Source organism: Chelon labrosus, assembly GCF_963514085.1.
Source record: "Chelon labrosus genome assembly, chromosome: 6".
Classification (NCBI taxonomy): Eukaryota; Metazoa; Chordata; class Actinopteri; order Mugiliformes; family Mugilidae; genus Chelon; species Chelon labrosus.
The window spans coordinates 23,884,459-23,901,541 of NC_140342.1; the positions used below are offsets into that span (position 1 = coordinate 23,884,459).

The following is a 17,083-nucleotide window of genomic DNA, read 5'->3' on the forward strand; positions in this document are numbered from 1 at the left end:
CACAACAAGCAAGTTTTCAGGAGGAGTTCCTATTTAAATCTCAAACTTCCCACCAGTCCCCTAGAACCGAAGAAGCTACTCGGATGAGTGGTGAAACGTCCTCTCAAAAAACTCTACAAGTCCAGTTGAGTTTTTACGCCAAACATCGCCCTGTCATCGTGGCACTACTTCTTGCGCCAAAATGTCCACATACATCCCTTCTTATTGTCCTTCTGCTTTTCTTCCTCCTTCTCCTCTTTTGCGTTCTTTTCCAGCTCCTCTTGCTTTTCTTTGGCTTTCTCTTCTTTGGCTTTCTTTTCCTTCTTCTCCTCTTTTGCTTTCTTTTTCTCCTCCTTTGCTTTCTTTCTCTGCTCCTTTTTCTCCTCTTTTGCTTTCTTTTTCTTCTCTTTCTTTCCTTCTTTGGTGTCTCTCTCCACCTCTGCCTGTTCAGCCTCCAACGTTTTATTCTTCTCCATTTCTATCTTCTTCTCCTCCAGTTCTTTCTTTGCATCCAAGAGGTCTTTCTTCTCATCTGCCAGCTGTTTCCTGGCTTCTGTCAGAGCTGTCCTCTCCTCCTCAAGTTGTCTCATGGCGTCTAACAGAACTTTCTTGTCCTCCTCAAATTCTTTTCTGTCCTCCCTCAGTTCTGTCTTTTCCTCTGACAGCAATTTCTTCTCTTCCTCAAGGTCCATGACCATTGGGCACGAATGCCCCTTTAGGTGCGTGACCATTGGGTACGAATGCTCCTTGGGGTGCATGACCATTGGGCACGAATGCCCTGGGTGCTCGGTTGTTGGTATGGGCCATTGGACTAGCAAAGACACAAACTGATGGAAATGTAGCAGTAAATATGTTGATGTCTTGAACTGGTGTTTGTAGTTGTCTGTGTAGAATGTGGATTTGTAGGTCTTCCTTCACTGTCGATAATTGTGTAGAATCAATACGAATATCTAGATACGAGCGACGAATAGTGCAAGTGTCAAGTAGATATGAATAAGTGGTGATAACTCTTACTCTTACTCTATATAAAGGTTTGAGATCACAGGTCTGACATCAAAGGTTCTGTTGGCTTTGAAGTTTCCTTTGAAGTTGGAATGATGGATCACAGGCCCCGCCCACAGGTCAGGCCCCGCCCATACGTCACAGACCACGCCCCATGACACAGGCCACGCCCCATGTCACAGGCCACGCCCATACGTCATAGGCCCCGCCCACACATCACATGCTTGCCCACAAATAGGACCAGACAGCCAGACATTTAACTGTAATTAGTGTTTACTTAATACATTATTTTGATTTATTTTATTCAATACACTTTCATTTGAGTTATTTTCATTTCCACGTATAAAAATGCCATTCATTGTTTCCACTGACAGTGTGAGGTTATTGACATTCAAACTAGATGTTTTAGGCCTAATTCTGCCTGATTTTAAAAGCATCTATTTAATTGTCAACAGTTCATGTAAACAGAACTAAATTAAAATTCTGTCTTATTTCAAAGGTTGGTGTCTACTGTGCAATGTGAGTAGATTAATATGCAGATCAGTATCCTCAGATGGAGATCTACAATGCTAAAATGGCTGTTCCTGGTGGCAAACATCTGTGTTTGCTGTTAAAACTACTTATGTAATACATCAACCACAGTGAAACCAAGGAATTCCATTCACATTCATCTGTGTAAAGGAATACATTCAGTCCATGTATCAAAGGAGTGCGAGTTTGGTCCGTCTAGCCGGTAGTAAGTCGGATCTGTTCCCGGTGAGGGTCGGACTCCACTAGGGCTGCCCTTTGTCACCGGTTCTGTTCATAACTTTTAAGAACAGAATTTCTAGGCGCAGCCGGGTGGAGCAAGGTGTCGGGTTTGGTGATCAGAGGATCTTGTCCTGGCTTTTTGCAGATGATGTGGTCCTCATAGCTTAATCGAACAACAAACTCCAGCTTGCTGGGGCGGTTCGCAGCCGAGTGTGAAGCGGCTGGGATGAAGTTCAGCACCTCCAAGTCCAAGGCCATAGTCCTCAGTCGGAAAAGGGTGGCTTGGCCACTCTGGGTCGGGGAGGAGGTCCTCATCACAGTTTTATATCTTTCTTTTCTAGACCAGATGTTGAATTTATTGAATTATCAACAGTAGGAGTCCAGTTCTAGACACTGAGGGTAGACATTGGGGATCACTGAATTTTATTTTATTTTTTGTTTTTATGTTATGTTTTAAATGGACCAAAAATATGTTTTTGAATAGAAATTGATGGGACAATGTGAAGTGAATAAAAATTACTGACAACCAGCGTCGCAAATGCTAGTAAAAAATAGTTCAGTGCGAATTGTGAAATGCAATTAGTAGCACGTGTGCGACTACCGAATTTTACCGTTCAATAAATGTTTTATGATGTGTTGCTGACGTTTGGAGGTTGTGGCCGGTTGTGCACTTGAATGCAGCCTCAGCTGAAAAAAAAAAAATACGTGATTTACACGTATTGCCGACGTGCTGCGGAAGGCGGTTAAAGGCAGAGGGAGTGTCTATGGCAGGGGTGCTCATTACGTCGATCGCGATCAACTGGTAGATCTCAAAGGTAGTGCGGGTAGATCACGTGCCATTGAAATTTTAGTCTAAAACATTCATCCATTGCAACTCCAAAACAAACAGCAAGACAAATGTTCATCTTTATATATTTTTACTTTATATTTGCAACATACCCTGGGTTAAGCGGTACACATCCACAGCCACGCACAACTTCAACAACAATCAACAATCAAGACTACCGTCTTTCTTAAAGAGACAGCGCTATTTTTCTAAAGGTGCAGAGCGCCAATTTTTCTTGATAAAAATAAAAGCAAAGATGGATAGGGCTTTTAACACTGTAGCAACAATTAATATGACAATTAATGTGAAGTTACAGGTTTAATGCTGACTGGCAAAAAACATTCCTGTGGCTCCTTTACGAAAATGAATTAATGTATTGTAAGTACTGCAAAGCGCAGAAGCAAGCAGCTGGAAAGTCCGTTTATGTAACAGGCACCGCAAACTTCAAACGAGATAATTTAGTGAAACACAGTAAATCGCATAGGCATTGTGAACCCTGCCTGTTGTATGAATGTTCAATGTGATAACACAGGCCAAATAAGCTTAAGTCTGTTGTCAGTACTTGTTACAGTATTATTCTCTGCACTTTTTAGAGAATTTTAAAGAAAAGAAAAGTTGATTTCTTTACTTATGCACGTCAATCAAAATCAAGGTTTTATATCTGCAACAACAAACTAAACAACTCTGCCCTGGACTGTGCTCTGTAACAAAGTTCTGCCTGGATCATCTAATAATGTAAGGGCTTACAGATCCATTTCAGGGATTTGTTTTCTTCTTCTTCTTCTTCTCCTTCTTCTTGTAGGTGGAGTAAGACCTTCTACCGTTATGGATTGTGGATCGTGTAGATCTCCTTCCTTGTGAGATCATGTTGCGGTGATGCATCCAGTGCTCCTTGATCTAAATAACATCATGTTGTGTGTGGCAAGTTTGACATTACAGAGAATATCTGTGAATCGGGTTGGATTTTCAAACTCCTGTAGTCTTGAGTCCATCTGAAGTTGTAGTCTTTAGACCTAACTAACTGTGACTCGAATGACTTAAATTCAATCTAGCGGTTCTTTCCAGCACCTGTGAAGAGACTTTGATTTGTGATCTGTTTGGTTGTGACAGCTGTGTTTCAAAGCCAAACTCTGCTTCTCCTGTCCACGCTAAAAACCCGAGAGTAACTTCCAAACCCTGCATCAAGTGTTATTAATGCAGATTTAGTGTGGGCACAGTCAAGATATTCAAAATCCACACACCACTGTAGCCGTAAGCTTTCTCATGTAGTAAGAAATACTTTAGGAACTATTTCTGGAAAGCACGGCGAAGAGTGAGTGACTCAGTGCGGCGTTGGACTTAAATTGGTCTTTAATTTACAGCAGACAGAGGAGCAGCACTCTCACTCTGACTCTCATTACCCAGAATGCAGTGCATGTGATTACTGTACACAGATGACTTCTCTGTGAAACTCTTCAATTCCACTCTCCCTCTCTTTTCTGGCTCACAGGAGCTTGATCTGTGCTCTGCTCTCAAAGAAACTCTTGAGAGTCTTTTCTGCAGCAGCCAACTGGCCGGCCGGCCGGCCAGGCAGCAGGCCTCCAACAGCCTGCAGCTGCTGCTGTGAATATAAAGCAGAGGCAGAGCGCATTGATCACCAGCTCTCCCCATCTGGTGTTCAACACAAATACGAGAAGAAATGGCTCGGGCTCACATCATTCAGCTGCAAACTGACTCATCATTTCAGACACGCTTTGAACCTTTGATGCTTCATTTTACTCTGTTATCTACTAATAACTGTTCTACTGGGAGCACACTGTGGGGTTGCCAACAGTTTATACTGCTGCATGATTTCACAGCTTTCAGTCGGGGAATTTTATCTTTGCAAAGACGAGTTGCTACTACGCAGTCTTCTGTTAACGGGCTCACCTATACGGGCAGTAGCACACCAAGGTTTCTGGTGAGCGCCCTAGTTTCGCCATTGTGTCCTGTGTTGCTGGAACTGGTCAGACCCCTGACGGTGTCTTTTTATCCAATTGAGCAGGTTGAATTGGTGGCGAAACGTGTAGACTCTAATTGGTTGTTCATCTCAAAAGAACCATTGCACAAGAAGAGAAAATGAAGCGATGAAAGCAAGCAAATGACAAGTATTTTTACATGGACAGTGTTGCCAGATTGGACGGTTTTGAAATTTATTTAGCAGGTTAGATAGGTGAAGCTGATTTGAAACCAAACCAAAGTGTATTTACAGTACTGCCTTCCATTTCCATTTGTTGTGGGGGGGCTGGAGCCTATCCTAGCTGTCACTGGGTGAGAGGCGGAGTACACCCTGGACACGTCTCCAGTCTATCCACCTTGTTCGAGGAATGTAAATGCAGAGCTTCATTTAACTGCAGGTACATGGTGGCTGTGAGTTAGGACGTTCATTAGCTCTGTTGCTAACAAGACCGTCCGCGAAACAGTTCACCGTTGTGGAGTCTTTCTACTCGGAGAAAGTCGTACAAAAGAAGATGGTGCAAGATAATGAGCTATAAAAGCTTCCTTCAGTTTAGATCTCCAGTTCCCTGTGGCCTCAGAGATTAGACACTGGGATCCAAGCTGGGAAATCGCTTCCTATTCATCAAGAGCTGAAATTTATGGGTCAAAGTTTGGCTGTGATTTTTTCAGCTGTGAAGGCTGCATTACAATGAACTGTCTTTATTAGGGAGCTTCGGGGTTTTAAATGTTGGCGTGGCCTTTGATTTCATTTGATCTAATTTGTCCTAATTATCTACAGTTTAAAGTGGTGAGGAATAAATTGCTGTAAAATGTAATCACAGTAAAATAGTTGGTATGTAAATGAACTGGATCGGACAGGATGTAAGATTGACCTGACCCAAATTAAAAGTTCCTTATCAGTATTAATCCAGAGATCCAAACAGAGTTACTAACTAGTCCATGTTTTCACTCTGTTTGTTTGAATTTTCTAAATATTCCCAAACCTGCTGTTAAAGAAGTAATTAATTGTTTGAAAATTCAATGACCGAGATTCAGAAATTAAAGCAGTTTCAGTTTTATTCAGCCTCTCTCTCTATCTCTCCCTCTCGGCTCATTCTCATGCAGTTCTCCTTTCTGGTTTTCAAAAGTCCATTCACCATCTCTCTTTGGCTGTTTTGGTAGTTGCCATGGCGAAGGCAAAACACCCCATTGAGGACCGTGTGGCGCAGAAGTAACGTGCTGCTTCTCCACGGGGATCGCTGCAACTTCAGGTTGAAAATCTGATGAAAGCTTCGACCGGCTATTAGTTGGCAGGCCGGAGACAGAAATTCCTCTGTGAGCCTCCTTTTGACAGAAGTGGGGACGGTTTTAGTAGCGAGGGATCCATCGGGAGCCAGTGGCTGAATGAGTGCTCAAATGAAAGCGCGTTTTTGTAGAAGTTTCTTCAGTCACCGAACACTTTAGTTTGCGCCATTCAGCCAAGTGGGAGAGCAGCCATCTGGCCTCTCGTGTCACCAATTAACTGATGATCTACAAAATTTAGCTTTCATCCCTCTTCCAACAGAAATGTGGAGTAATCTGGGCGAGTTGTAGAGTGTCAAAGGAAGGATGAATGTTTTCTTTCTTTAAATCTCTTCCATATTGCTCATAGCCCGTCACTTTGCAGTTGACAGTTGGCCGCTAGTGGACGTTCAAGGCCCTGCGCCAACGGGGTTCCCCTGACGCTCCAAGCCCGCTATCAGAGTGGTGAATCATAGGTCAGATCAACTGTATCAATCACTCCCATTGGTCGTTGGCACAATCATGTCGCCTCAAATCTGAAACAACATTCATCTGGCACTGCACAACAACAATGACTGAGTTTACATGGTCTTTAGTATCCTGGTTTTGAGGCTTATCCCGGCTTTGAGCATATCTGGGACATGGTGTTTACATGGAACACAGAGAAACCCGGTTATTCATATCCCTGTATACATGATTAATACCAGAAACCCGTTTTCTGATCACTGCATCCTATCTGCGCATGCGTGCGACCTAACTTGTTCAACAGTGCGAGGTGGAAAACCAGCGTCACGTAGCTTTTCCGCAACAGACTTGAATATGTCGGCATTTCTGTGTTTTCTGCCATCTAAACACGTAGTTATGTTGAGTTCTTTCATTATTTTAGGGCAAAATTCAGTCTCTTCGTCGCTCCAAAAGTGAGAAGTTCTCGTTGCCGCCATGTTGATTGTATATCTGGTGCGTCACTGGCGTCAGACACCGGGATAAGGTGTGTACATGCTCCAGTATCCCGGGTTCTATCGGAGTACCCCAGGTGGCAAAACCGGGTTTCTTGAAACCGGGAAATGGGCATTACCCGGTTTCTGAATTCGGGATATGGTGTTTACATGGACAAACACAAAACCGGGATACTAAAGACCATGTAAACTCAGTCAATGACATCTAGACTTTAAAAAATATTCCATATCCAGGATCCAGGAATGTGACGAACACAGACTACAGACTCTATTCACTGTTGTAATCTTTTTTGTCCAGACCCAGGTCTTGAGGGGCATTGCCACGGTCCGCCTTCATTGCGGGTAGTTCTTTGACTACTGATTGATGCGTCCAGGACTTCACATACTAGCCAGCTACATATACGTATGAGCATCCGTGGGTTTGGTTCTTCCTGAAAACCATTTTTGAAGCTCAGTGTGGTGTCTGCGGGGGACGCCATCTTGGCAAATTTATCCTGGAAGTCAGATTACCTCGCAAACAGATTTTTTGTGGCGGAAAATTTGTCTGGAATTGCTCGATTAGGAAGAGTAACACTGACATAGTTGTCCACGTCATCTGAAAACCATGGAGTTTCATTTGTTTACAAGTAAATGGCTCTGATCTACTTTCTAACTGCCTGCAGAGGTATTTTTTTTTTCTGTCTTTGTTGGAACACAACCTGTAGTAAAATCCAAACGGCATGTTACCAGGCTCATATTCTGATAAAGTTGGACATTTCTCATCTCCATCCATTACTCCATCGTTTCCTCCTCCTAAATGTTGTGTATTTTCATATACCATCTGTTCCTATCTTAACTCGTCTTCTGCTGTGTGCGTGTGCTTGTCCCTTCGGGGCGTAGTTTTGCCTTAAGTCTTTCAAATTCCCCCGAGACCAGACGCCTGCTGTTTCCTCTCTGCATTTTCTCGTATTGCGAGTTCACATCGTTTTAAAAACCGCCTGATCTGCACATTAAACATCCCAGCTGGTTTCTCTGTGTGCGGTATGTCCACAGGGCAGCGAGGTGTGTGATGCTCATGTAGAGTGTGCGTTATCTGATTCCCCTGCTGTGCTTACTCTCGACCGTTTTTTTTTGTTTTTATCGTCAGATTCCCCTGCTGTCTAAAGTCTCAGTAGGTTTTCATTATCAGATTCCCCTGCTGCCTCTCTCTGCACGCCTTCCCCTGTCCGCTCTGTTTTCAGGGATTTATTTTTGACCATGTGCTGTTGGCTAATATAAACCAAAAGCTTCTCTCTCCACATGTAATTTTCAGGGCTGGATCTGATCTGTTGACAACAAAACCCCATCCTCAGGCGCTGTGTTATACAAATTGGTCTACAGCTCCTGCTGCGTGTTGAATCCCTTTGTCCCACCTGTTGTAATTTGAATCCACTCTTATCTCATTTGTAGTCTTTGTTTCTGTAGCACTTTTCTAAATCAACATTATAACATGCTCAACAAAGACAGAAAAAAAATAGATTTTGTTTGTATTTTTATCGTGCTGTTAAAAAAAAGGAAAGACTCTCCAATCGAACAATGATTTGAGGAAGAGGAGATTTAAAGAAGTCATCTGGGCTAATTTCCCTTGACAGATCATTACACAACCGTGGGACCCTAACCACTAACGCCCTGTCATTAACAGATGTCTTTAGAGATGAATATGCATGTAGTAGTACTTCTGTTGTATTTCTGAACTGAAGTATTTCCACACACTTGATGAACCGGTGCAACGACCCACTGTCCTCCTCACCTGTCTTCTAGGAGGCGTCCGTGTTGTTATTGTCACGTGATCAGTGACTAGTCGACTTCCTGCTTAAAGCGTCATGGCACAGCAGTCAAGTCGACAAACTGGCTAGTCGACTAGTCTGTGCAACCCCTCGTTGAAATCTGCTAAACTGTAGCACACTGATTGTTTAGTTTACTGTTTTAAAAAAAATATCTGCGATGTCTCACCAGAACCTGTTTCACTTGATAAATGCAGTCCATCACTCACAGTCACGGCCAGATCTTTATCGGGTTAATAACGAGTCTCAAACTACTTTTTCACATTCACGCTGAGAAAACAGTGAAATTTATTAAAACACGACGTCGTGCTATCCAGGCTGTTGACCATCAGAAAATAATATAAATAAGAAAATGTCTAAAAAAGTATATTTTGTTGTTTCTCTGGTTGCTTCAATTTAATTTCCTCTTCGTCTTCAGTCTGCAGCACCGGATGTCCCTCAGAAATGTATCTGAAAGAGATGTGGAATGTAAATAAATAAACTTACTCAAGAATTGTACTCAAGTATGAATGTTAGCTACTTTATGTTACCTTTTTTGCATAGAAACAATTGAACACCTTATAAAATATGATCTTTTCATAGATGAAGTTGATCAAGAAGTGATTAAAGTTGATTAATCTATTATTCAGTTGACAGGAAAGTCATTTGCTACTAGTTTAATAACTGTTTCTGCTCTCAGTTTTGACGCTAACATTTTGCCAGCTCTCTAATTATAGTTCTCAAAGTGTATTACTGCTGATTAAATGATAGTTCTACTAATGATGATCCACAACAACCAAAACTGTTTAATAGCAGCACAGGTGACTGATATCATTGTCTACTTACTCTCTGCGGTGCTCGATCTCTCTTCAATCATGTCGCACAGCTCGATTTCTTTCATCCTGATCAAGAGCTGACAGATGTCGTCCTCTTCGCTCCACGGAGTCCAACCACAGCCCTCTGCTGTGACACTGAATGCGTCCAGAGGTCGGTAATCAGACACAGGCAGACAGCTCCACGCCGCCGAGGCTGCTGTGGCTTCGACCTGTGGAGCGGTCGACCGGTCCTGATCAACACCGTCGGCGAAACTCTTAGTAGAGGGGTCTCTTCTGGTCGCAGCGTTCGTCTGTTTTGGTTTCGGGGCAAAAGACGGCCATATTTTGTCGCCCTCTGTTCTGTCGTGGATGGAGGGGAAGTAATTGGCTGCAGCCATTTTGCTCAGAGAGTGTATTATTTTTTGTTTAGATTCAAAGTGAAGGACATCCATCTCCAGCTGTTCTAGAACTAGAGGAGGTTCAGCAGGAAAATGAGGAAAAAACAACAACAAAGTGTTTTCTGTGTATCCAGAGGCGGACTTATCTCATCCGTCTGTGCCACGGAGCTCCAGTTGACACACATTTGAACACACAATAGCTTACTTAGAAACAGCTGCACAGGCTTGACACCAGCTTTCACCGTCTGAGGAGTTTCTCTGAGTTTGATGCTCAGACAAAGACGCAGCTCCTGCTTGATGGCCTCCTTATTACAGCTTGTGACTAAATATCCAAAAACATCAAACTAAAAATTAAATTCAACAGTCTGATGGATGACCTGGGGAGAAAACACTGTTACAGAACCTGGTGGTCCTGCATTGAGGGAACAGGGTGCAGTAGTTAGCAGCTTCCTCCCACAGTCCAAAGACATGTGATTCTAAACTGGACGTAGATGTGAGTGTGAACGGTTTGTCTTTCTTTGTTGGCCCTGTGATCGACTGTTGACCTGTACAGGGTGTATCCCGCCTCTGGCCCAGTTTCAGCTGGGATAGGCTCCAGACTCTCCCACAACCTGCTGAGGACATAGACTGTATATAAAGATGGACAGCGGAATTGACCTTTGGCTAAGCCCCGCCCCCCTTAGTTACTGTTGCTACGTCCGACATTCTCTTCTGGGCTTTGGTTTTCTGGTTATCTATAAGGCTCTGGTATCAACATGGCTTATGCTGTGACAGCTCTTCCTGCTGAACTTTTGTCAAACTTTCATAAAGCAGCAAATAAAGTGTCCAATAGAAGTAGGCAAAAGGGGCTGCAATATGCGTTCGAAGGCTATATTCAGGACATACAAGTGAAACGCAACGAACAACAAGGCATCCAAATAGAGGCAAAAGCATACCGGTCACAGTCAAAAAATTAACCACCGCATATCCTATTAATCGAGACGGAGGCTGGGACTGACAATATCAAGGAGCAACACTGTTCATGCAAAGCTGGGTACGTGTCTATTCACTTCTATAATCGTTATTACGAAGCAAACGGACTAACGTTACGCACGTATAACGTTGTATTTCTTCAGCGTGTGCTAGCGTATCAACAACTATGCAACTTAAGCTGTAACGGTGATGTTTTGGTTAGCTCCACAGGGTTTTGCGCGCACATCATTGGGCTTATCCATACCCGGGATATATACCGACAGTATAGCCTGCCGAGACCGAAAATACGAGGCGCCTGCGTTAAAGTCAATGGAGCGCTGTGAAAAAAGTGTCGGACCCCTGTGGGAGCTGTTATTGGTCAATCTGCATTCTAGGGCGGGGCTTAGCCAAAGGTCAATTGACCTTTGGCTAAGCCCCGCCCTAGAATGTAGATTGACCAATCACAGCCAAGAGAGCTCCCACAGGGGTCCGACACTTTTTCCACAGCGCTCCATTGACTTTAACGCAGGCGTCTCATATTTTCGGTCTCGGCAGGCTATACTGTCGGTATATATCCAGCATCCAGGGTATGGATAAGCCCAATGATGTCCGCGCAAAACCCTGTGGAGCTAACCAAAACATCACCGTTACAGCTTAAGTTGCATAGTTGTTGATACGCTAGCACACGCTGAAGAAATGCAACGTTATACGTGCGTAACGTTAGTCTGTTTGCTTCGTAATAACGATTATAGAAGTGAATAGAGACGTACCCAGCTTTGCATGAACAGTGTTGCTCCTTGATATTGATACCAGAGCCTTATAGATAACCAGAAAACCACAGCCCAGAAGAGAATGTCGGACGTAGCAACAGTAACTAAGGGGGGCGGGGCTTAGCCAAAGGTCAATTGCTCCTGTCTGTAAAGTGAAGCCAAATCAAGTAGAGCTCCCCCTGGTGGCTGACTGCAGTATAGGTCATAAGCTCCACCCCCTCCATGTTAGTGGGCGGGACTTGAGCCAAACTAAAACACTAAAATATATGTCAAATCATTTTTTTAAAGGATGGTTTCTTTCATTTTATGTAGTTAATGTAATGTTGATGCACGTTCGAGTGACAATCTTTTGGCTAAGTTTCGTTTTAGTTAGGATGTGACATAATGGCGGCTACCAGTTGCCATGCCAACCATTGAGTAAAGTGGCCCAATAAAAAAATAATAATAAGTACAGTGTGTAATCCAACATTTTCTTAATAAATAGTTTACATTGTGGGTGCTTGTTTTCTTCTGCTTCAAGTTGGATGAGAACATCGGAGGCCATTAGCCCGTTAGCGTAGCATAGCTCTTGGTGGTGACTTTCCTTCTTTCTTTTTTTTTTGTAGGAACATTAAATGTCAAGTGTTTTATATGTTTCACCAAATTGTATTGTTGTTTCCCTAGTTTATTTTTCTTTTTAAACTTTAAAACTCTCACATTATGCAAGGACAATGTGTGTTTTTTGCGCATGTCTGCAACTTGCACCAATGGACACAGTCTACTAAGTACAGGCTGTTTGGAGGAGCTTCTTTTAAACACCGAGTGAAGAGGAGGCGGTGATTGAGGCTGGAGCTACACACGCGTAGTAAAACCATCTCTCTTTCTCTCCCTCCCTCTCTCCCTCTCTCTCTCTCTCTCCCTCCTTCTCCCATTCGGCTTTGAGGAGATCTCTCTTGGAGCTGGAGAGGAGAGGTCGTCCGTCTCTCTCCTCCAGCAGCCACCGGGCTTCTCTGCAGCCTCCCGCCGCTTCCACCATGGATCTGGGGAATAAAAGAGTCGCCGGGATTATCGCTCAGGTCGCCCTGCTTCTCTGCTGCTCGCACGGGACAACCGGAGAAGGTGAGCCGTCTTCTTTTTCATACTTTTCCCCGGAGGAGACGGAGGGAGTGCGGGCAGCGCAGACCCGCAGAGGAGGCTTTATAAACCAGACTTCATCCTTATTCATACTGCGGTATAAAAAAATAAATTAAAAACAAAACACGGCTTCCCTGCTGCTTGGATTCAACGACATTTCGGTTTTTAATAACTATATTATTGATGACAAACTCCGGGGCTTTCATGTTTTGATGCAGTGGCATTTTACGCGGCGCGGTTGCGCATCAGCTCCCTCGTTCTTAAACGACAAATGAAAGCGTTTAAGTCAAAGTATTTAATTTCTGAAGGATATATTTCATAAGCAAACTTTTATACCATATGATTGTTGTACATATCTTATTTAATGAGGTGTTCAGACTTAGCATTTTAGGATGCTGCTGCAGGGAGAAGGGTCTCCAGTAGTTCTCTCAGCTGTGTGGTTTTAATCTGAACAGACTGATCCAGGTTTCTCATGGCAGCTACTGGAATCTGGTTCATCCACTCACTGTGCGTAAAACCAGGTTACCTGTTTGCTTTCTGGCTAATTTGGTGCTCGTGGCGGCGTAACGAGCATCCTGGGACTGAGCCATGTGTGAAGGTGTGATGGAGAGGGAAAACGGTTGGAGGCAGGTGCAGGACGGAGACAGCTGGCTGTGGTGTGGAGACGTTCAAGTCTCAGATGTGGAGCTGGGTGCTGGAGGATGTGAAGCAGGGCGTTGCTGTTAATGTTCCCCTCTCTGGGAAGGAGGAGGAGGAGAAGGAGAGGAAGGGGGGGAAACCCAAGGAAAGAGATGGAGATGAGGTGTGCTTGTGTGTAATCCAGACTGATGCCTTCTCTTCTGTCACTTATCCTCTGCTTTAATCCACTCTACCGCTTTATTAGCACCTTTTGGTTTTAAAGCTGCAGAATCATCCTTTCTCTCTCCATAAGGTTTCTCTTTCCTCCCTTCTTTTCTGCTCACGTCTGACTTTTCTGTCAATAAAAGCCCCTAAATCCCACGTTCATTAGGAACCCATGCTGCGCAGCCAAACGGTGATCAAACCCCTCAAAGCTTTATTTCAAACTCTAGTGAAAAGCTCAAGGTTTTCCAAAGATCTGTCACACATTTAGCTCAAATGTGTTTAAAGCGGCGCACCAGACATCTTGAATATTTCCACTTGATCATCGATATAACGCATACAGCGCCGTGCTTATTAATTCTCTTGGATGCTTGGGCTCTACTGTGGGGTTTGGTGAACGTGCAGAGTTTAGTGCTCAGAGGCTGTTTCATGTATCTCACCTTAAATATCGGTTTGAAGATGTGTATAAGTTGATCTTGCGAGGCCACACAGACTTCTGAAATGATCAATATTCACATGTTTAAGATAAAGATGTGTAGTTACACTCTATTGTTAAACTTTTTTTGTAGAAAAACATTCAGTACACAGTTTAGATTAATATCTCCAGACTGGACAGAAGGAATTAGGGATGTCCTGATCAAGTTTTTTTTTTACCCTGATTAAATCCTGATCTTTTAATATCGAGTATCGATTGATCGAAGTCCTTATCTGCTCTTAAATAAACAAAATTCACTGCCCTAGAGACTCATAAAGGTCTTTCTTCTCTTACTTGTGTTTTCCTAAATCAGGTGTTGAATCAAGTTGGTAGTCGTGAATAATGATCTCCTACCACCACCCCAACTACCACGTTTTTCTTTTTTTTCCTGAGATTTTTGGCAGCTTTCATGCTAGTCAACCTCCATTAAAACAAAAGAAGAGGAAGAAGAAGAAGAAGAAGAAGTTTTGACGCCAGGGATCCCCCAACCGATCTCGGGGGATCCCTGGAAAGAATTTTCGGACAGACTTAGACAGGTGATGTAAACGGTTGATAGTCTGTTCAGTGGGAAAATCCGATCTCCTAATAACCATGTAAACACTTGATCTTCTGTTTTCTCTCTGGTTGAAATAAATCCATTTTTTTCTGAGCATGTTTTTGCTCCAAGTTGACTAAAACACAGCCGGTGATGAGTTTCCAGGAGACACAGAAACATGAAGGTAGAAAAACAACTTGTCGTTCAAACAAAAAGTGAATCCATGTGGACAGCAACGTTAAAAACGTGGAAACATCTTGATAATTTTCTTTCTATTGAACGATCTCAGCCTTGTCAGTAAAGTTTGGGGGGGGGGGGGAATAGGGTTGCCGAAATGTAATTAAATGAGGTGATTTTCCAGCTTCTTCTGAAAGTTAAGTACATATACGCCAATCAGGCATAACATTATAACCACCTTCGTAATATTGTGTAGGTCTCCCTTGTTGAATACAAAACAGTTGTGACTCATCAGAGAATGGACATGGGCCTTCTGAGGGTGTCCTGTGGTGTCTGGTAACACAATGTTGTTAATGGGGGCCTTTGAGGGGAGGGGCCTCTGTGGATCATCCCACAGATACTTGATCAGTTTGGGATCTAGTGAATTTGGAGGCCAGGTCAACACCCTTGCTGTTCTTCATTGTTTCTTTTGTTTTTTCAGTTGTTCCTAAAGTGTTTTTGTGGCTGCATCCTGCTGGGGATGGCTGCTGCCATCAAGGAGTGTCATTGCTATGGGGTGGGGGTGCCTGGTCTGGTCTAGGTGGGTGCTACATGTCTAAGTAACATCCACACCAGTGAATGCCAGGTCCAGAAGTTTCCCAACAGAACACTGAATTGTCACAAGATGGTCGATGTAATTTACTGCCAGTGGTTTTAATGTTGTGGCTGATTGGTGTGTATATGCATTTATTTATTAAAGGGGAAGTGAAGGATCATGAAGCAGTGAGAAGCTTAAAAAGCTCCGTCTCATTGACTCTGTGTGTGATGTTGTCTTCTGATAATGAAAGATAGATGACGGTTGAGGATGTAGATGCAGTTAGGTTAGCTCTCTCTGTCTGTGTAGTTCGTCCTCCCTGAATAAAACATCCACAGCTTCAACAAAATGTCAGTTTCTACCTGTAGCATCTCTCTTTCCGTTGTTTCTCTTCTTTCCTGCTGTTTCTGACTCACATCTGCCTCCTCCCTTCTTATTCTTCTCGATTCGTTTCCTGCTTGTTGCTCTTTTCTCTGTCTCCCTCTTGTTTCCTCTCAGCATCTTTCCTTTGTCCTCCCCAACATGCTTCTTCTCTGCTATCCTCCCATTTCTCTTCCTCCCTTCGAGTCTTTTCTCTCCTGCTGTACCTGCTGCTGTGTTGCTTGTTCCTCTCCTCACGCTTCATCCTTTTTGCTGCTCTCCCTTTTTTCTATTCTGCTTTAAATGTGACTGGAAAAACGAACCACTTTCTTTTTATTTCTGCTGTGGCTAGACGGCGCACGTTATGGTCTAGTTCTGATAAACCTGTAACAACAGAGGTAAATGTTCAACTTGGGCTTAATAAATCAGACTTAAGGAGATGTTTTATTAAATAATGTGACCAGATGAGAAGGCTGAACGTTCCTCCTCTGGTCCTTAGGGAGGAAAGGTCTGCATGACACATAATTGAATTTGGGAGGACTTTGCTCCTCTTCGAGACCTCCCACATCCTTCTTTGCATTGCTCTGCAGAGACATTTATGTGTGTCTTCACCCAAGACTTGAAAACCAGGGACTCCGGCTCTGCCCCTACCTCAGAGCCCTCCGTCTGGATCAGTTTGTCCAGCTCTGAGGTGCCCTTCTTCTTTTTAGTGGAGCACACCACAGCGAAGAAGAGGGCACTGGCAATGATAGTCGGGTAGAACATGTCCAGCTTCCGGCAGATATTAAAACGACCTTAGCCTCCTGAGGAAATAGAGACAGCTCTGACCTTTTTTGTACACTGAGTCTATGTTGGCGGACCAGTCCAGGGCAACTTTTTGGTTTAGGCACAGCCTGTCTTTTAGGGCTGTGAAACACCAAGCCGTTGGAAGTTGTCAGGCTGGTGTTTTTTTTGCGGTGAGTCCTGCACCTCTGGAATTAGTCAGATTCCTGTCGGTGACTTTTGAGCCAGCATGTTGAATTGGCGCACAAGAAGAGAAGTTAAAGTGACAAAAGTCAACAAAACTAGTAATTTTTCACCTTATTCCAACCTGAATTCAAAGTATTTTCTCAACAACATGATCATCTAAAACAGTGGTTCCCAAACTTTCTCTGCTGGGCCCCCCTTTGGTACATAAGAAAATCTTCATGACCCCCCCCCCCCCAAAAAAAAATACAAACAAAATACAAACTTCAACCTTTTTTGAACAAATAAAAGTAAACTTTACTGTGTAATTATGTTCAGTGTAACAGGTTTGCGTTTGCGTGGGAGCCCGTCAAAAACGTGTCCATCTCATCGCTAGCAGTGTCCTTTATTGATTCATTCATTCCATTTAGAGGGTGACATGGCAATCAGTTGTCGCTCCCATCACATCCCGAGCCCGCAAATATACTCCCGTCATATCCCGATCACGCGCGAGGAAAAAATCCTGTCCCACAAAATCCCGAGAGAAAGACTCCCAAATCCACTCCCTATGTTGTTATCTAAAGTTGGGCGCACTCACC

The 17,083-nt window shown here is 43.5% G+C and overlaps 1 protein-coding gene across 1 annotated transcript in view; it reads left to right on the top strand.

Annotated features, from left to right (window-relative positions):
* Positions 1-12,478: 12,478 nt before the first annotated feature.
* Positions 12,479-17,083, top strand: part of LOC311489472 (contactin-associated protein-like 4) — a gene marked incomplete at its 5' end in the record, with an annotated part of 111,575 nt that continues 106,970 nt past the window's right edge. The window contains one exon of the mRNA XM_084546563.1: positions 12,479-12,563. Within this exon, the coding sequence (XP_084402689.1) occupies positions 12,479-12,563 (85 nt within the window). The remainder of the gene's footprint in view (positions 12,564-17,083) is intronic.